This window comes from Cyprinus carpio, unplaced genomic scaffold, assembly GCF_018340385.1.
Source record: "Cyprinus carpio isolate SPL01 unplaced genomic scaffold, ASM1834038v1 S000006655, whole genome shotgun sequence".
Taxonomy (NCBI): domain Eukaryota; kingdom Metazoa; phylum Chordata; class Actinopteri; order Cypriniformes; family Cyprinidae; genus Cyprinus; species Cyprinus carpio.
In genome coordinates this window covers 396,508-418,442 of record NW_024879279.1, presented here as the reverse complement: position 1 = coordinate 418,442, position 21,935 = coordinate 396,508, and the positions used below count along the sequence as shown (strand labels likewise).

At 38.4% G+C, this 21,935-nt stretch overlaps 1 protein-coding gene and 1 pseudogene across 1 annotated transcript; one reads left to right on the top strand and one right to left on the bottom strand.

Annotated features, from left to right (window-relative positions):
* The first annotated feature begins 4,840 nt into the window (after positions 1–4,840).
* On the top strand, positions 4,841–8,913 carry LOC122144363 (rabenosyn-5-like). The gene is made up of 6 exons (XM_042755221.1): positions 4,841–5,206; positions 5,914–5,984; positions 6,095–6,181; positions 6,276–6,378; positions 6,516–6,620; positions 7,705–8,913. The coding sequence occupies exons 1-6, from the start codon at positions 5,132–5,134 to the stop codon at positions 8,731–8,733; spliced, it is 1,470 nt and encodes a 489-aa protein (XP_042611155.1). The 5' UTR covers positions 4,841–5,131; the 3' UTR covers positions 8,734–8,913.
* Positions 8,914–9,031: 118 nt separating this feature from the next.
* Positions 9,032–13,269, bottom strand: LOC122144369 (annotated as a pseudogene).
* Between the last annotated feature and the right edge of the window lie 8,666 nt (positions 13,270–21,935).

Here is a 21,935-nt window from a genome sequence, read left to right as displayed (position 1 = left end):
AGGGTTGTTGATAATGTTACTTAATGCGTAATAACTAAGATGTAGACAATAAAAACGAAGATTAATAGAAAAGGCAAGTGTGCCTGTTTTATAAAAAGTCCCTTTTTGGGAAATACTATGGGTACTTTTTAACATGAAAATTTAACGAGATCTTGACCACATATTTAACATGATGTAGATGTGTTTTAATTAAGAAGTCACATGATATGACTATCTACTATCTTTTGTATGTTTTGATTGTTTGAGTGATGGAGAGGGTTGGCCTGGGTCAGTGGCGTCCCACAGGTGCCTCATAAACTGAGAAGCATTGGATCCAGCCTCTCGCATCCAAACCCACCTTATGGCCTCCATCTACCCGCCCTCATTAGAGGACTCCGTTGAGGTGAAGGAGGGCTTCCTCTGTCCACTCTGTTTGAAGGACCTCCAGTCGTTTTACCAACTACAAGGCCACTATGAAGAGGAACACTCTGGTGACAACCGGCACGTTGGTGGTCAGCTGAAAAGTAAGCAGGAATAGTCTTAAGATTGATTCCCATTTCTCACAGGGGAATAAACAAAAATAGTGTCTCCTTTGTCACAGTGCTAATCGTATTACAAGCTGTGTTCAATTTGATCGTAAGTGCCATACGAAGTGGACGTCACAGTTTATTTTGCCATCTTAAATAAGATTCCAGTCCAAAAGGAGTGTACATGGTCAGTCTACCCACCAGTCATTGTGCACTACCCCAGTAATGCAGGAAGTCTGACTAAAATAAACTTAAATTAATTAAAAAAAATAAAAATTAAAAATGAATTGAAGCTTCTTTTATTGAGTATACTTAGTCCCAGGTGTGATTTGTATGCAGTTGTTCATGGGTATAAAGTGCACGAGATGTGTCTGTTAGCTTGCAACTATCATGAGTACGAGTAAATTAGACTGTAAAATGCACATGGATGTATTATACGCTACCATTCAAAAGTTTAAGAAGATTTTTAAGAAGAAAAGAAGTCTATTCTGCTCACCGAGGTTGTCTTTATTTGATCCAAAATACAGCAAGAATGCTATAACATTGAGAAATATTTCTAGAATTCATAATAGCTGTTTTCTGTTCGAATAGATTTTTAAAATGTAATTTATTTTTTTTTGTGCTGGTAAAGCTGAATTTTCAGCATCATTACTCCAGTCCTCAGTGTCACATGATCCTTCAGAAATAATTCTGGAAAAAAAAAAACTTAATTGTCATTGTTGCAAACAGTTTTGTACAGTTTTTTCAGGATTCTTTGATGAATAGAAAGTTCAAAAGAACTTATCATTAATATCATTCACAAAAATAGTATTAATATCATAATAAAATACAAAAACTGTTTCGCTCATTCACACAGGGACACACAGTATACAGGCTTAATAGAGACTGACTGGCTGTTTTACTTCCAACCAGACTTACTTTCTAGTTACAAGAAAGTCTATCCATCTAAAATTTGATGAAAGAGTGACAAATAGAACAGTTGTTCAATTCAGTCTAGGACCACCAGCCTGAACATTTTGGATGATCAGACACACCCACTTCAGGTATTACAGTCTTGCTAACGAGTTTGTTGATGAGTGGAATCGGTGTGTTTGATGAGGGAGGGAAGTTACCAAATGTGCAGGTCCTCCGGAAAGGTTTGAAAAACCCTGTCTAGAAAACACCATGGCAATTTCCCTAGTTTTCTAGTCAGTGGAGGAGGAACTGAAGTGTTTAATTATTAGCATTTTCATGTTTGTTGTTCCTCGGCCTGGTGCAAAAGGCAAAGAAATCCAAAGACACGCTGTTTAAAGCGGGATGGATATGAGCGGAAACAGACAGCAGCTATGAATACATGTTATTATGGTGGAGTGGACCCCTACATTTGGGCAGCCGCAGGGAGCTCGGTTACGATTACTTACTACTAAACACTGCAGATTTTAAAAAATAAAAATAAAAATAAGAATTTTTATAAAAAAATATATAAGATTCAAAGCTAGTTAACTGCAGTTGTCATTGTCATACTGTAATTTGTCTTCTGTTAAAATAGGAGCCACCCGCAGTCACTTGGATTTTTTTCAAGGAAGCAAAGAGCTGCAAGAAATTGATCATTTGTTATTGAAGTTAACAAATGCATTATACGGACTGGAAAAGGTGAATATTTGTTTATTGTGCTCCTAGTAATTTCAGTCGCATCTTATATGATTGTTGTTATACTCCAAGCAAGTAGAGGTCAAACCGATAATGGATTTAACTGATACCACCACTGGGCCGATACCGATTAATCAACCGATAGTTTTTTTAAATGGAGACTACTGAACAAAAACTAAAATAGTGCTTTTACTATTAAAAAAAATTATCAATAATAAATAAAGTACCTGAAACAGTACTGACCCTTACTTTGTACATATATTAATATTAAATAATTATTATATATTGATCATTAAAGTTAGTACATAGTTCATTAACTAATGTTAACAGAAGCCAACTTTAAATTTGAAAAATGTATTAGCAGATGTTGAAATTAACACACTGTACTAGATGGGCATTTTTAAATATCTACACCAGTGGTTCTCAAACCTGTCCTGGAGTACCCCCGGCCCTGCACATTTTGTATGTCTCCCCTCATCTAACACACCTGATGCAAATCATCATCTTATTAGTGGAGACTTCAGACCTGAAGTGGGTGTGTCAGATATAGGGAGACATACTAGCCCTGCGTTCCATTCGGAAGGGCTCATCCCTGTGCCCTAATCCCTTCAAAGGGTTTACCCTCCGGAGTGTGAGAGCTTCGAAGGGTTGAAGGTGTAGGGGACCAAATGACTGTTTCTTGAAGTGCCCTTCTGCGTCATCATCCCATGCCCACATGGAGGTGCCATCATCATACAAAGAATCTGTGCAAAGGATCATGGGAGCCCGAAGTGTCCATCAGTTGTACCCTTCAAACTCCTTCATTCCGAAGGGTCCTTTGAAGTGGCCAGTTTTGAGGACTTCCCATTGGAACGACCCTTCAATATGGCTGTCATGATTGTTTTCACTCCGAAGTGCCCTTCGGAGAGCATTATATCCCATTTGGAACGCACCAAAAATGTGCAGTGCTGGGGGTATTTCATGGAGAGGTTTGAGAACCACTGATCTACACAAAGGCCATAGCATGAAATTACATAAATATGGATGCTCACACACTTTAATTGTTTCTATTCTAGAACACTTGATGATTATATAATCAAAATAACAAAATACGGCAGTCGCACACCTGGCAAAAACTCACAGGTATTGGGAATCACACACCAGACGCGTCACGTTCAGTTCAAACGGTGGTCTAAAACAGTTTATTTAATCACCAAACGGGAAAAAGTTCACCACAAGAATGATCAAAAAGCGGCATAGATGAGATTGAAGTTCGGTGGTTAAAAAAACAGAACAAAAACGGAAAGAAAAATCGCAATCTATATTATAATTCTCTATGAAGCATACAGACTTTATTAGAGCCACAGAAATACAGACGTTTCGCTGAAAAATACAAAATTTTACTAGTCATTATGTACATTAAAAAAGTTTGTTTTAACCATTTGAGGTGTTGCTAATGTTAGTGTCCTCTCAGCCTTGATAGCAGACATACTGCTGTTCTTTCTCCACTAATGCAGCCCATCTAGTCAACAAATTAATTACTTAGTAATGATATGAAAACATGCACTACAGTATGTGTACACATCATTTAGTTTTCCATGTTCTGCATCTGAAGTGTCCGCTCTGTGCAGCACGCAGCCTCACGTGTCAAAACAAACAGCATGTGCTGTCAGTGATTTCTGCCTCTAGAGATTGCTGACCTGCTATATAATGACAGCAACCCGGAAAAACAAAAAACTATCGGCATTTATTTTTGCCGATAGTTCCAGCATTCAACTATCCGTGCCGATTAATCGTCAAAACTGATAGATCGGTCGACCTCTATAAGCAAGTATATGAAAACAGACAAGAAACATTGTTTTATTTAGAAAATACTAAAAATATGTTATTATTCAGGAAGCTAGCGATAAACATAACAGTTTGACTAACTATAACTGACTTGCTTGGGTAAATTCTCTTCAAACTTGCTATGTCAGTAGTTGATCTGAAAGACAAAACTGACTTTTCGGTTTACACTTATGCAATAGCACCCCTTGTGACAAAGCTTGAAATGCAACAAATACTTGAAATGTGGTCTAACACATTTTGGAACATGTGGGCTTGCATAGCTAGAAATGTCTGGATACATAATTAGATTTTTTTGTGCTTAACAATCTGATAAATTTAGATAACAGAATGCTACTTGGCTTTTCATTGGCAGCTAACATCCTTTGACACAAACAAACTACTTGGCTTTTCATTGGCAGCTAACATCCTTTGACAGAACCAACATGGATGCAGCGCAAATAAGATGTATGTGAACAAAATATCACACATGTCTTTGTACCGTTTAAATAATGACTTAAAATGTGACTACTATGCTACTTTTTCTTAGCACTTGAGAAGTCGGTGGTATCGTGGGTGAATGATCAGGATGTGCCCTTTTGCCCTGATTGTGGGGGCAAATTCAGCATCCGCAACCGCCGCCACCACTGCAGACTCTGTGGGTCCATTATGTGCAGAAAGTGCACAAAGTCAAACCATCCTTTCAAAATCATTATAAAATGTATATTACTTATTATTATCAATGTTGAAAATTTTGTCATTGATCACTTACCCCCATGTCATTCCAGAAAATTTTGTCATTGATCACTTACCCCCATGTCATTCCAAACCCATAAAAGCTCAGTTTCGGAACACAATTTAAGATATTTTGGATGAAAACCTGGAGGCAAATGTCTTGGGAAAAGTAGTATTTTTTTTTTTTTTTTTTGTATTGAATGAATTACATTTAACTACTGGTTGGTCGTCCTGAGCAGGTAGGTCAGATTTTCAGGACTTACTGTAATGTGCTTTCAGATAAATTAACCAGTGGAACAAGGGAGGCCCTGTGGGCTCCTGGCCAGAGCGGGTCTCCTGGATCTGCAGGCCCAGTGATTCAGCAGACTTCTCGCCGCGGCTCCATTACCAGCATCTCATCTGTCACATCTGTGTTGGAGGAGAAAGATGAGGACCGTGTACGTTGTTGCCATCACTGCATGGACACATTACTCCGGCAACAGCACAAACTGGAGGAAAAAGACCATGTACCTGATATCGTCAAACTCTATGAGGTACAAACTCAAAGTCAAGCATTTTTTTGTTAAACATTGAGTTTTTTTTTTTGTTATAATAGAATAAACATATATGTATATGACATTTATAACAACTGTTTATTAGAAGTGAATGTTTTGGGAGACCATGTCTTGATATTTTCAATGTAAAACGGCTCTTTTTCTGCTGTTTTTTTCTCACGCACTCAAAAGAGCACTCAAAGAGTCTTACCAGTTATTGCAGAGATGTGATTAATATTCATGAGTTCAACAGCCTTTCCTGCCCTTACTGTTTTGTGTAATTGAACATTGAATGACCAGTAATGTCTCATGCACCCCATGGTTTAATATAACAAATATGCATCATACATTTTCATAATACATATTAGACCACGCTGAACAAAAATCCTGATTAACTTAAACTATACCATATAAAATAAAATCACATCTCCTTCTCTACATAATAGAATTATCATTTTTTTTTTTTTTGTAAATTGTTTCATTAAACCCTTCTATACCTGTAAAGATTCCAAGTTTGTTGATTTTGCAGTAAAACAAATATTGGAAGAGATGCATGGCAATTGTATCACCTCCACATCCACATGGGCCATTAGTGCTTGATGATAGGACCCTGATGATTGCTGCTCGCAGCTATGTATTGTTGTGATGATAGCTCTTAATATACAGCATAGTCTTTAGTTATAATATTGTTTGTTTTTGCTGTGCAGAGGTTAAGGGGTTGTATGGAGAAAGTTGAAGCTAAAGCTCCAGAGTACATGCGCATGGCAGAGTCTCTCAAGTAAGCCCTCAAGCTATAAGAAAAGCACTACAAATGTACATTTGTTCACTTCTTTAATGATATTTAAATGCCTGGTGCCACATCCCAAACGTTTTCTCTGTAATGTGTAGTGCTGGGGAGACAACCTGTAATCTAGAGAGTGCTGCGGCACTAAGGATGGAGATACAGAAATACTATGAGCTCATTGATGTTCTGAGGTAGGCAACAGACTAAAGACACATACTGTGACGTGATATACATGTCTAAATCAGGATTCACAGAGTGCATTTCTGTGGGGGGGTTTGGCACTAGTAAGAAGATACTCACACTCGGACTAAAAGATGAGGTCCAGCCTCACCCGAAAGCCCTGCAGCTGCAAAGGATGGTGCGCTACACAGCTACGCTTTTTATACAGGTGAAATATTTAAATATATATATTTTATGCTAATCATCTTTACAATTCTGCTGGGAGGTTTACACACTTATGGGTAAAACTATATAAGGGTAGAAGCTCAAGTTCTCCATTCAACACTTACTTTCTTACACCTGTAGGAGAAACTGTTGGGTCTGACGTCGCTCCCCACCAAGGAGAAATATGAGGAGCTTAAAGAGAAGAGAAGAGAGGAGCAGGAGAAAAGGGCACAGCAGGAGAGACAGGTGATAATTTTCTGTTTGTCATATCAATCCAATTTGCTTATCGGTTTTTCTTTATTTGATTAAACCTAAGTGAATCATTGGTGATTCTGACGACTCCACTCCAAAACCTTTGTGTTTTGTATTTCACATCATGTTACCCATCTGAGTATTCTTCCTTGTTTCTCAGTTTTACGGCTTTAAGTTCCTAGAAAACTTTTCTACTACAGTTATCTCTACTAATCTCTGATTGTGTCTGCTGAAAGGTTGTATTCTGAGGGCACTATTTTTATTATGGGTTGTACTATCAATTTGATCTAAATCTAGTAAAATCTGAGAGAACATGTTCTGACTGTTTAGCCAATGTAGCAAAGATTTAGCAAAGGATGTTTTTTTTTTTATATAGTAAAGAATAATAATCAGGAAAGACCTAGAAGGCTGCAGAATTATGAACCAGCAAATGACTGTTATGAACCAGCAGAAGCTTATAGACTGTATGACATCCAACCATATATATCCTTGCAATATATATGAATTATGCCCTATCATGCACTGCTCATATTATTAAATTAAATTAAATTAAAAAATTTAATATTTTAATATTATGATACAAACAAACATAAAAAGCACTAAAAACACAACAAAAAGACACAAAATTAAAATCCTCGACATTAAACTTAAATCCATCAAACCGTCGAGCATTAAAAGTCAATTTAAAAGTATAAATGCATCAACAAATTATCTTTCAACAGACCAAGACCAACACTGCTTATAGAGATTAGAAATAGAAGGGGGGACAGTTACATTTTAAAGCATCTTTGTCAAAACTAACCTGAAAAGAGACACAGGGATTTGGGAAGAAAAACAAGAGATTCATGCATGCATTCCAGTGAATTATTCATTGGATATATCGTAGATAAAATGCACATTATGTGTTGTCTTTTACAAAGGAAAAATAAAAAACCAAGAGGCAAAGAATGTAAAAATTCTTGTACAATAACACTTAAACAAAAAATTATTCTGAAAAAGCTGGATAGTAAGCTGGTCTGGTGCAATTAATTATTTTGCAGGTCATAATGTAACTCTTGTCTTGTCTTGTATAACCTAGGCAGGTCTTGAGGCACAAAAACGTCGAATGGAAAATGAACATGACCGACTTTCCCTCGGTGCAAATGAAAATGTTTCAGGTCCACGCATTACCAAAGCTGGTGGCTGGCTGCCACAATCAGACACTCTACATACTCGCTCTGAGCTGGATGACCCTCTCCTGCAACAGATCAAAAACATTGAGTCGTTCTTACGGCAGGCGCGCATTGCAAACCGCACTGATGAAGTGGCCATGCTGGAGGAGAATCTGCGGCAGCTGCAGGATGAGTTTGACGCTCAGCAGACCAGTCAAGCCATCCAGCTTTCACAGAGGTTGGCTGATGAGACAGACCTACAGCAGAGACAAATCGAACATCTGCAGCAAAGAGAGCTCGAGTACAGGAACCAATCCAAAAACTCCTCCTTGGATTTCAGAGACCGAGAAATTGTTCAGAAAAGAGAGGAAGAGGAAGGTGACTTCGGAGAACATTTGATTGGAAGCCCTGGGTCTTCAAAGTCTTCATCGCGTCCATTAGGAAGCTCTCCTCCCTTAGAGAGGCAAAGAGATAAACATACACCAGCTCCACCCACCAGAAACCCCTTTGAGGAGGAGCATTTCTCTCCTGCTGAGGAAGAACCGACAAACTCTCAGACAGCCAATGGAAGGAAAGTGTACAACCCATTTGAGGAAGAAAATGATGAAGTGGAAGATACGGATACAGCTAAAGTGAAGTCACCTAGAAATCCTTTTGAAGATGAAGATAATGAAGATCGAGGTAACCCTTTTAAAGAGGTTTCCGATGAGATTCCAGCTGCCTCAACCAATCCATTTGATGATGAAGATGATGAAGATGGAACATCAGCTGATGACATGATTGAGGAAGAGCTACTTCTACAACAGATCGATAATATCCGGGCGTATATCTTTGACGCCAAGCTAAGCGGACGTTCTGACGAAGTGGAGCTTTTGTCTGAGAACCTGAAGGAGCTGCAACTAACACTACAAGAGCAGAAAAGAAAAAATAGTGGCCATCACAAACTCGTTCTGTAATTGATGAGGCTTGTTTTCAGTTACAAATAACAACGTAAGCTATACTGACGAATTACACAAAAATATAAAACTAATTTTCTATGCAAGAATGCATAGAAGTAGGACAGTTCGTGATCAGAACAACTGAATATCTGTTTCGTTGATTTAAATTTGTAGTTTAATTTAAAAAAAAAAACATAACAAGTCAAGTCAAATAAATAAATATCAAAAATAATAAATATTCGAATATTTTATGTGAAATGTTAATCTTACATTATTTAGTTTCAAGTCAAATAAATAGGTAGGTTTTATGGAAGTGGTTCAGCAAAGTCAGTATTTCATGCTCACAGCTACTTTGATTCAGAATACATTTTGCTTTAGAATTTTATGAAAATCTCAGTTTATGTATCAGAGTCTAGCTTGAATGCACACCTGCAGCTTTGAACGTTTTATTATTATTATTGATCTAATGGATAACCAGCACTTTACTAAATAGAAACTTTGATTTCCTGTGTTTCTATCTCTGAAACATCAGTGGGATAGTTCACTCAAACATGAAAATCCTTTCACTTATTACTCGCCTTTCCAAACCATTAGAATTTTTTTTTCCTTTGGAACAGGAAAGGAAAAGAATGTTTCAAATATTTTTGTCCATACAATTGAAGTTGATGCTGTCAAAAACAATATCTGAACTGATTCAGCAAATCTGTTATACTAAACAGATTACAGATCACCCAAAAATCAATAATTGTTTTACATTGTTTTATTCCATTAGAAGTACTGATTTCTATTGCACATAAATGATTTGGCAATTGTACAAATACATCCAGTGTTATGGAAACCAGTGTCGGCACAAACTTATGCATAGTTGTCAATTGCCTGCTGCGCCTCTAAATAGCTGTGCAAAAACTGTACCATTTGTATGTTAAAGTTCCTGGATTTTGCTTGCATGTTTTATCTGTCCTACAAAAAGACATCAAAACTGGTGAGTTCTGTCTTCTGTTAACTCAAGGCTTTCCTGTACAGAGAACAGACTGTGGCTGAATGTAATGCTTTTTTGTAGTTGTATTTATGTTTTTGTCATCAGAGTAACATATTGTGACTAACAACCTGTCCGTTAGCTTTTGGATAATGTTGCATTTACACTAAGCAATATCAGGTATCATAAATGTAACACTAATAATTAATAAAATTCACTGAATGAAAATGTGGTTATTCATTTTGTAGGTATTCACTCAAGAATAAGCCACCAAATTAGTTTTTTTTTTTTTTGCAAATTCATAAAACAAGTCTGATTTCAATAGTCATAGTCCGAGTGAAAGTCACAAAACTTCAAATCATTTTTTTTATGTAAAGAGTCCTGAGCATTTTTGCATTCATCCCAAACAGTATTTACTCGTCAGAGCCTGCAGCCAGTTTAGCCCTGTATTTGCCAGTCATCTCTTTGGGAAGTGGGACAAACCCAGGATGAGGGACTTGACCCTCCACTTCACTGAAACACTCCCGCAGGAAATATTTCTTGGGCCCAAAGTTAGCAGGGTTAGACAACTCCATTTTAGCCAGAGCCTCAGCTTCAAGAACTTTACTGTGGGCAGAAAGAGACATAAGAGCAGAGTACAGGCACACGTGTTTTAATTACATTTATCAGTCATAATACCTGTAATCAGGTTGGGATGCACCTTCAAATGGTAATACTGGTATTAGCACTGGTTGTACACTAGGTGATGCTAAGGGCTGAAGCTTCAAATGTTTTTATCACCATGCCTTGTAGGCATCATTTCTGTTAGAACCGCAGATTTGCTCTTTGCACATCTAACAGTGTCAACTTTACAGTTAGTTCTCATTCACTCCCGACAAGAAACAGCCAGTGAGGCTCGTTCTTCTGACCGACATGTAAACTGGCCAGCCATTGATCAGACGTTCCAGCTGATGATACTATGAGTGTATACTTTATTAGATCAATTTATTTGAAAATTATAATATATATATTTCAAAATTATTATTCTTCAAAAAACAAAAAGTAAAACACAAAGCCAGCACTTAAATGGCAAGATGCAGCTGTTTCAGGTATCAAATTAGGTTATTTGTTACTGAGCCCTGTCACTGTGGAGCAACAGATATAGATTTCATTTTTTTTTTATTAAAGCATTGTATTTCCTATTCATTTTGTTTAGTTTTGTTATTATGTGTCCGATTTGCATTTTTGAGCATCTAAAGGTTGCAGTGCAGAATTCCTAGCACACACACACGTATTTAGAGTGATTATATAAACCGTTTGGTTAGCGTGGTCTGTGGCAGACTTTTCTTCATGTCAGGGCAACAATTTAATATTAATATTAACAAGAAGTTAATATCAAGTGACTTAAACTGTAGAGACCATTAGGTATTTTTTGCTCTGTTTCGCCAACAAAAATAGTTCCTATCAAAGCGATGTTGTGCATCTCTGCAAGCAACACACAGCAGTGTTTTGTTACTGCATGAATTTACTTTTTTTTTTTTAAGTATAGGTTGTGTCAATGATTCATTGGCCCATTCATAAAAAGTTTTCTTTTGTTCCTGAATGAATCAGCTGTTTTAAAATCAAATAGCAAATCAAAAACAACCAAATGTTTCATTTTTAAAAGTGTCATCAAAGCGTCTATCATTACATATTTCTATATTCCAAATTTAATATTTAAAAAATGAATCTATAACCATTATTTAGGCAATTTGTAAGTGTAGTGTATATGCATGCTCCTTAAAAATATAGTGTTATGCACAAAAACCATCTGTATTCTGTAAAATAGGTCACATCGCTTTCCAGTTCGGTCTTCTGTGTATGCTTAGTTTACAAGTTAAATATAATGGCTGTTTTTACTCAAGATACCTACAAAGGAGATTCCAAAGATGATCGGAACTGATGTTCATCACATATGCAGATATTGATATCTAAAAGTGTTTTATTTTTCTTCTTCTCTCGAACATTGTGAAATTATAATTGAATAAAATGGCAAAAAATAATAACAACTAGCTAGGTTAGCTGATATATTGAATCAAATTAGTCAAGTAAGGTCAAAATTTCAAGAGGGTTTACTAATGGGTATGTTTAGGTTAGGGGATGGTGAGGACAATATTTAAATATATAGCAATTATACAACTAAATAAACTACAAACAATAATACAAATACAGAACTGAACTCCAGGAATACCCTACCCAAGAAAACACAAAAAAAAAATATGCATGCAATAATATACAAAACAAAACAACCAACAAAAAAACTGTAGGGTCCTAGGAATGCGGTCCTGAAACTGCAGTCTCCCAGTATTTCAGGATTACCCTACTCGGATATCCCACTCCTAAATCTGCCCCGGGACGGTGCTGTGGGGTTTACCTCAAGGCAGATTTTTTTATTTAATTGTTAAACTAAAAGCATTTAAATTAAACTTGAAAAAAAATAAAGTATTGATCATTTTGATATGCTTCTTTGGTAATTGATCAAGTAGACTTGCTGGAACATAATATTTAACACAAATTTAGCAATCATGCCTTACTTTTTAGACATATTAGTTAAATTCTTAAGGGATGTACTCTTTTATGCTGAGTACTTTATTAACAAAAAATTTATTTATTTGTATCTCTAAATCACATAAACACTACTTAATGTAGTAACCTTAGAGAACGGCACCAGTAATGCCAAGGCTGTGGGTTCGATGAATGAGCTGATTCAAGCTATACATTGAACGCAATAAGTTTGCTTTTGGCTAAAGGCGTCAACCAAAATGCCACAAAATGTAAATGTACTTACTGCTGACTTGCCAAGGATCATCTTTCACGTGGTTCGTAATTTCTTTGTGGTCCAATAATACTAGAAGATACCACAATATTGAAAATAAATTAAAAAATAATAAATGAGAAGATATAACCTATCACAGCACGTGAAAACAATATTGAAAAATAAAAAAATAAACAACAACATATGCACTTACCGAGGTAAAATCGAAGAACGGGTGAGGGTGTCCCTGTTTTTGAACATCATTATTTGAACCCAGGGGTTTTTGTACTGGATTTGAGGAATATTGAAGAACACAAACTTCCTGTCAAACAATATCATACATTAACATCATGCTTCTCATGCACGACTGACTGTAATTATAGCCACTCTTTTCCTTTTTTTTTTGTTCTTCTACAACTTATTCTTGATTACATGTAGCTAATGTTTTTCTATTCGCATTTTATCTGGTTCTAACTATTTTAATTTAATGCAAATATTCAAATAGCCTACTTTGTTTCAGGTTGTTTAAAACACACAGTATTTTTGTCTTTGGTGGCCTGACGAAATGTGGACAGTGAAAACACAACACTCTTTCAATAAAACAAATCTTGAAAAATAAATAAAAATAAAGTCGGCTATTGATGATCATGTTTTCCTGACCTTGCGCCTTCACTCAGATCTCCATGTGTGTTATAATTGACCGTCATAACGACTTCTCCTTTCTGCAGATACTCCAGTGTCCTCCGTATAGGGAACCTTCCCTTCATCGGCATGATTAAACTATAAATTTGGGCAAATTATATCACTAAACCTCATTAAATGAACCAGAGACCTCATCTCCCAAAATACCAGCTCATGCTGCTCCTGCTTCGCGTTTATTTGACGTCTTCTCAATCGAAACCACCACCGTCTAGCGCCACTAGAGGGCTGGAGAAGAGTGAACAAGCGCTTAGCATGCAGTCATGGCCAAAAGTTTTGCCAGTGACATAAATTTTGTGTTTTGCAAAGTTTGCTGCTTAAGCTGTTGTGATGTTCATTCCTCATAGTTTCTAGATTATTGTGTCGAGTGATCAGAATGCCTTTTAAATATTGTCTAAAAGCTTCATTGGCCAAAAAAATGCACTTTTCACAATAAAACAAATTTTCACTTTTTTTTTTTTTATCCTGACACAAAAATGACCAGCTAACATTCTGACTGACGAAAAGGTGAATGATATTAGTCAGTGTGAAAATCACTATCATACTAAGATTGTATTGTTCAATAAAAGTAGGGACGAAGTGCTTATAATCATTGTGTTCTTGTTAACATCTGCACACACAGTGAGCCCAAGACTCCTGGACAATGGCCTGGTGTCAAGAAGGGTAGCAAAGAAGCCACTTCTCTCCAAGAAAAACGTCAAGGACAGACTGAAATTCTGCAGGAAGTACAAGGATTGGGACAGCAAAGACTGGAGCAAGTTACTTTTCTCTGATAACGTTCCTTCCGATTGTTTGGGACATCTTGGAAAATCGATTGTTCAGAGAAGAAAAAGTGAACACTACCATGAGTCCTGGACGTGCCAAAAGTTGAAGCATTCTGAGACCATCCATGTGTGGGGGTTGCTTTTCTACCCGAGTGCGTGGGCTCTCTCATAATTCTGCTCAAAACCAAAACACTGCCATGAATGAAGAATCGTATCAAACTTCCGGCAAGAGTGACTTCTTCCCAACAATCATTGAGCATTGTGGTGATAATCCGTGCATTTTCCAGCATGATGGAGCACCATGTCACAAAGCAAGAGTGAGAAAGAAATGGCATCAAAGATCATTAATCATTGAAATTTTGAATCTGTGGCCAGACAACTCCCAGATCTCAGTCCCATAGAGAACCTGTGGTCAGGGCCTCAAAAGGCGAGAGGGACAAGCAGAAGCCCACAAATTTTTGATCAACTCTTTTGCAAAACACAATTTAAGTCAGGAGGTTTCTCCAGAGATGTTTTCTTTCCCGAACATTTCGGCCGTAATGCACAGAAAACATGACAGTCATCACTGATAAGCTACTACTAAATATTGTAGAAACTTAATTTTCCGTAAAGTTGCTTTGCAATGATTTGTATCGTAAAAATCGCTATACAAATAAACTTGAATTGAATTGAACTGAATTGAATGTTTTGACTGGGTTAGACTGTAAAAAAATCAAGTTGTAATTGATTGATTCGAGTGTAAAATCAGACGGTTCATCACAATACGATGCTATGAATATCGCTTCTCAATACCCCAGTGATATGATATTTGGCAATACCTAAAAAGAAATCTACCATACATTTTCGATACGTTTCGATCGTAATTGTAAAAAAGTATGTTCTATATAGTATGTGTGTGAATGCTATCTGGACGTACTACAGTCGCCATGTTGTTTATTGTCACATGACCTACCAGCTTCCAGTTTGCGTCCCTTCACACTGCCGTTAACAAATCCTCTTCCGTGGCCTCATGATATAGTAAAATGTCCATCATATGCACACTTCAGAATCTTTATATTATTAGGGACACGCCCGAAGGTGCGTAGGTACCTATTGTCCTCCGTTGGTGTTATTATTTTTCTTCTTCTGTCTTCTTCTTCTTCCGTTTCTTCCCACTCTTGAGTCTATGGCCGCCCATAGAACCGCTTGTGAGAAAAAGTTGTGAAAAAAAAAAATTTGGGTACAACTGATAAAGGACAGTCTCATCATTAACCATAGAAAATGTTTAGTGTCTCTTGGACTCAAACTCTCTAAGCGCCTAGCCACTTGTTCAGCGGCGTTCACTCATTTTTGCTAATACCTTTCAGCACAATGCCTTGACAGAGCCTTAGAAGTTTCAAGCCAGTGCCACCTGTGTAAATAATTCAAATATCACATGCTGTATAACTTTGGTCGCACTTTTCAACGGTAGTCACCGTTTTAGACTCCAGAATCCTTGCCGAGTCCAGTGATATACCAACATGCCAGGGCTTAAAAAACATTTACCACTATCTTACAAACCGAGCAAACACAAACCACCACAGGTCGTAGGAACTTCGGAAACATAGCGTGCTGGCTGTATTCTGAGCTGCCCATTGCCCAAAGTTTGATTGTAAGTGGCAAAACAAATTAGTTGACATCAGTCATTGTTTTTTTTCTAGTTCTTATATATAAAAATGTCTTTAACTCACAAAACAAAATGAGATATTTTCACCAAATTTTACACACATATGTATGGGACACACTCTAGATTGTGCCTTTGGTGGCGCTATAATTGACCAAACAATGAAATTGCCCATTGACTACATACATTATTATGATATAAAATGCTATATTTATAATATAAAATGTCTATCGTTTACGAATGCATAATGTACCATTACAAACTTTGTATGTACCATTGAGACCATGACCTAAAATGTACTCAAAAGTGCTTTTTGAGACAGTGCCCACCGTTCTGGTCAAAAGTTATAATGCAACTTCAAATAAATGCTAATAGCTTTCTGTGAGGGTTTGTTGCCTATTTAATTAAACTGGTATTAAACGTTCCTTGGGGTCGTGCCTGAGAACAGTGATTAACAATGTTGCCATAGTCAAGCAAAAAACAACTTCCTTGTCCAGCCATTTGTGATTTTCTTATAAAAACCTATGTCGAACTCCTCCTAGACCCGCTGGTCCTGTTTTCACCAAAATCGAATGAAAGTGAAGGGTGGGCAGGGGAGCACCCATAATCCCTTTCAGGCAGTCCCGAACCGTTCTCTGTAGTCCTTCTGAAGTCTGATTTTGGAGGCTGAACCAAACCAGACAGTTAATTGAATTGCACAAGACAGACTCAGTGACGGCTGTGTAGAACTTTTTTCAGCAAACTCCTGTGCAGATTAACCTTCCTCCGCTGCTGTCGAAGGAAGTACATCAACCTTTGTTGGGCCTTTTTAACAGTGGAGGTCAATGTGATTGTCCCCACGTCAGTGGCCTGAGGAGATGGTGGTTTCCATGAATCTTAAGGATGCCACTGCAGCCACAGTGCTGTTTCGTGATGGGTGTCGGGTGGGAGTGGTGGGGGGAGTCCAGGGGAGTTTCTCCTGAAGGTCCACTATCACTCCACTGTTTTTAAGAGTGTTCGGTCCAGGTTGTTAAGACTGACCAGACAGCCGCTGCTCAGCCTCGTTGTCTGTAGCAGACTCTTCACCGTCCTGGATGAAGACCGATGAGCCGTGGCATATCCATGCAAACTTCAGGAGCTTGACACGAGGGGTCTTTGGCGGTGCAGTCCGTTGGTGTAGAGGCGGAGAAGAGCAGTGGGGAGAGAACACTCCCGGAAGGAGCACCAGTGTTGTGTTGGCTGCTGTTTTCGACATGCATTTTCCCCAGTCCTCACTATCTGTTAGCCTCTATCTGTCAGAGAGCTGGTGATGCCAACTGACAGACAGAGCTAGGAACAGAGAGCTGGGGTCAGTTTGTGTCTGGAGGGCTTTTGGGGGATGATGGGTTGAAAGCCGAACTAAAGTCCACAAACAGGAATCCTCCACATAAGTCCCCCTTTTTTGTCCAGAATGTCGCAGTCCGATGAATTGCAGTCCCCATGTTTGATGTTGATAAATTCCTCAACATATCCAATGATGCGCAGAAAACTGACGTGGTGTAACCAAGAAACTATTTGACTCTCTCTTGTCTAGCACTTTAGACACAGTTGCTCCTTTACACTTAAAGAAGGTTGAGGAAAACAGTTAGACACCGTGTTATAATGAGCACATTCGTGCCTAAAGAGAGCAAGCCTGAAAATTGGAGTGCAGCTGGAAGCAAAACAAAACTAGAGGTATTTTCATATTGCATGAGTGTAAAGTATTCTACTACACGAAAAGCCTTAAAAATGGGCAAGATCTGCTTACTTTTAATCACTTTTAGAAGACACACAAACACACCTCAGGTATTTATATTCAATACACGTTGGCTAAAGTTACGTTAATATTAATCTCTTTTCTTCTTATTTTCCGAGGTCACCGTAGCCTACGGATCCAGTTTGTACCCAGATCAGATGTTGGATCAGCACCTAGAGATGACCTCTAAAGCCCTGAATGTCAGCAGAGACCATGTCAGCTAGACAGAACCCCTGGTAAGACCTTTTCAGCCATCGGCTCAAGACCACGAAACCAAACTAGTTGCAGGCTCAGTCTGATGTGCATTGCAGCCTGGAATTAAACCACACCATGCTGGGTTTCGTCTGGCCAGAGGAGACTGGCCCCCGACTGAGCCTGGTTTCTCCCATTTTTTTTTTTTTTCTTTATTTCTGTCACTGGTTTTGGTTCCTTGCCACTGTCTCCTTCCTTTAGCTTGTTTAGTACAAAGACGACTCTCATTACTTGGAAGGGACAACAGACTTCACAATCAAGGAGGCATTGGTTAAGCAGACATTGATGCTAAAGCTGCTAACTGTAGCCGCTGGTCAAGGTGCAGTGCACTAGCTAACATTGTTCGGGAGGCAGACACACTCTTGCAGTTTAAATCTAGATTAAAGACCCATCTCTTTAACCTGGCTTACACATACCATACTAAATACACTTCTAATATACAAATCCGTTAAGGATTTTTATGCTGCATTAATTAGGTAAAGCCGGAACCGGGAAACACTTCCCATAACACCCAAGGTACTTGCTACATCGTTAGAAGAATGGCATCTACGCTCATCTTAGTCTGTTTCTCTCTTATTCCGAGTGTTCACCGTAGCCCACCAGATCCAGTCTGTATCCAGTCAGAGGGTCCCTGCAGTCACCCGGATCCAGAACTGTATCCAGCCCAGATGGTGGATCAGCACCTAGAAAGGACCTCTACAGCCCTTGAAAACAGCGGAGACCAGGACTAGAGCCCCAGAGACAGATCCCCTGTAAAGACCTTGTCTCAGACGACCACCGGGACAAGACCACAGGAACAGATGATTCTTCTGCACATCTGACTTTGCTGCAGCCTGGAATTGAACTGCTGGTTTCGTCTGGTGGTCAGAGGAGAACTGGCCCCCCAACTGAGCCTCGGGGTTTCTCCCGACATGGATTTTTTTCTCCATTCTGTCAAGTGATGGAGTTTTGGTTCTTGCTGCTGTTGCCTCTGGCTTGCTTAGTTGTGGGGACACTTCATTACAGCATCTATCGTTTAGATTTGATTGCAAATTATTACACAGTATACGATTTAAACTGAACTGCAGCTGCATGATGACATCACTGAATTCAATGATGAACTCCTTTAACTGTCATTTTGCATTATTGTCACACTGTTTTCCTAATTAATGAATGTTGTTCAGTTTTGCTTTGATGCAATCTTTTTTGTTTTTAAAGCGCTATATAAATAAAGGTGACCTTGACTTGACTTGTGCAGTGCGGACTTATGAAGCAAAGCAAAAGTTGTTCCTCACTAAGTTGTTTTTTCTTTCTTTTTTTCATCTCTCTCTTTCTTTTTTTCTATACATCAGTTGTATCTAGTTACCTAATTGCACTTTAAATCTTAATCAGGGCCTATAGGGTTAATTGCTCACTCATGTAAAGCTGTGGAATACGGCCCTAAGATTGGTCTCTTTTTAAAAAAAGAGCATCAAGCAGTAATGTGAAAGCATTACAAGTATCAAATTTACTGTAAAGAAAATGTACTGCATATTTTTTTTATTTTATATAAAACAACTATTAACCAAAACATTTTGGAATATACAAATTGCTATAAAATTAAAGCCATATGTCTAAATAAGTTATTGATGCCAATTTAAGTTGATGGCACATCACTTGAGGTTCCTGTGAGCATTTTGTGTTGGTGTTTCTAGTCCGTGATCTTTTTGAACGAAGTTGTCTTTTATATACGCTATGGCGAATTCTTTAAAAATTTAATTTGCCTGTCATGCCCTAGAGAATTTGCCATTGTTTTCAACACTATACCTACAGGTGTTATTACATTGTTTAGAGGTTTGGGGGGAATCAGTTTTGTTTTACCACCTCTGTCTGATCCCATCCCAAACATTTGTGGGCAAGATTTGTTTGGTTCCATCCTCAATAAGTCAATTTGTGCTCTCTTTCAAAGAGATATTGTTACCAAACCTTACGTGATTATGGCGTACTGGAACAGTTTGGTCAACATTTTAGACTGGAAGAAAGTTTGGTTTATTGCCACATAAAGTATATTATTGTGAATAAAGTTAGAGAAGTCTCTTTTAAATTTAATTCACAGATTTTATCCAGCGAATAGCTGTCTAAAAATGTTTAAGCCTGATATTGTCATGAAATGCAATTTTGGTAAAATGGGACCAGATGAAAAACTACTGTACATCTGTTTTGGGAATCTTGATTAACTACTTACCAACATTTGCAGATATATATTACTTTGATTTTGTGTAACCCCTCGTTTTTGCTTTATTTTGGGAAAGGCTGGTGGATTGTGGTTTGAACTATTGAGCCAAAACATTGAAAACGAATTCGACCTCATACATCTTTTACTACTTTTAGCGAAATTCGATTTCATAAATGTAAATTCTCTAATCTGTCTAAATTCTCTGTAACGTTATTCTCAGTGAATGTTTCACAAAATACCGATAAAACATTAAACCTATCGGTCACGAATGCTCTACAGCACGGGAACATCGTCATCTATCTGGTTGCTTCACTTTACTAAATCCACACTTTAAATCTATGCTAAATAATGCGGGTTATTTATCTAGTTCAGGATTGTTATTATTTAAAAGGTGTAATCTTTTTTGTCCCCTTTCTTTTGATCCTCTTGGCGACTGTTCGCGCTTATTCTGACTCTTATTGTTACCTCGTGACATGACAGCGAATTGTTTCTGTGACTAGTTAGGGTGGTATTTAGTGATGGTCTTAGATAGCTATATAGTTTTGTTTTTGTATAGGATATATCTCCTATGATAGAAAGTCTATAGAATATATATCATATATTAAAATAGGAACAATAGAAGATAGATAATATCCCTGTCGTTGCACAATATTCTGTTCTATCACAAATAACCACCAAAATATAGAACCCTTGAGACCTCAGGACCTTTCAACCAATGGGCAAATTCCAAACACACGTCACGGTGGCCGAGAGGTTAAGTCGTGGAGACCGGAACATCCCAAGTGGGGCCGCCACCGCACAGGCTGCGAACTTTCCTTGTTTCGTGGACGATATTTAGGGGGAGTGATTGCCCGAATGGTTAGACGTAGTCAGACTTACCCCATCGTTAAGGGTTGTGAGTTTCGAGTATCGCGCCAGGCAGAACATTGTGGGGGGAGGGCGGGAACGGCGCGCGCCACCCACCCCCAACACACCCCCAAACGCCCTTCAATACCATTGACTTAGGTGCCTTGCGCATAGGATCACGAACCCAACTGGCTTCCCCCGGGCGACAGCATAAAATGCGCGTCCCACCTGCTACGTTGTGTGGGTGCACGGTGTGTTGTTGTCCTACTGGTTCGGCTGGGTCTAAACTATGCGAGCAGCTTAATTCTGAGTATGGGTCACACACAGTACGTCCTGGTTCGAACTGCACCGATCACTGTTACATATCCTGTTCACTGTTTCTATGAGCGGCTGAGCATTCCTAATGCTCTACTCCTGTGAAGGGCTTGCAGTGTTGGAGTCTTTGAAGCTGGGTAGGGCCATTACGGTTCGTATAAGCCGTGTTGCGAAACTCACCGCTGCACTCTTATAAAGCGATATGGGACTTGACCTAAAGTCGCACTTCGATTCATTGATTACTACGACCGCCTCTTTGCCGTGCGCGTGTCCAGACTGCGCAGCACCTCTCGACAAGCACTCCATCAGTTGTGTGCCAAATAAATATAGCGTTTATTACTATACTGTATCTGCATTTTATTCCAAATACTTGGCCTAATTGTGTCTGATTTACTATGTGAACTAACTGTTTTCAAATCTAAACTTGCCTTAAATCTTTTTTACCGTTTTTTTTTGGAATCAAGATTTCCTAATCACTGTGACGAAAAATCCACATTCTTTCGTACATTAAAATAGACAAATTTAATTAGCAATATTCTGTTTACATTTGTATGTAAAACTCAAAATACAACCCCAACTTTGCTTTAAAAAGCATTGGTCAAGAATGCCTCCTACCTTGAAGATCACATGATTCACAAACGGAGAATCACTTCCGTGAATTGTGACCATCCTGTTCAATGGTGTACCTTCGCTAACGCGACTATTCTGGAAGGGCCTTTGTTGAAGTGGGATTCAGCTTGTTGCTTACTAGTCATTTTATCCCTACAATTGGCGGTCCCCTTCCCGAAAGTCGCACCTTCAAGGCGCCACAACAAAAGCGGCGGGGGGGGCGGCGTTTGGGACCATTCGCTAGGTAGAAGCCCCCTATCCGGTACCATTCGGTGTTCTAAACAGCCGTTTATCAGCAGGCGGAGTCTCCACCCATATTCACGTACTAACAACACCATTCCAAGATTGAATGTTGGGCCTCAGTTTATTCTACGATTTAGGACTGCTTGTTTTACCT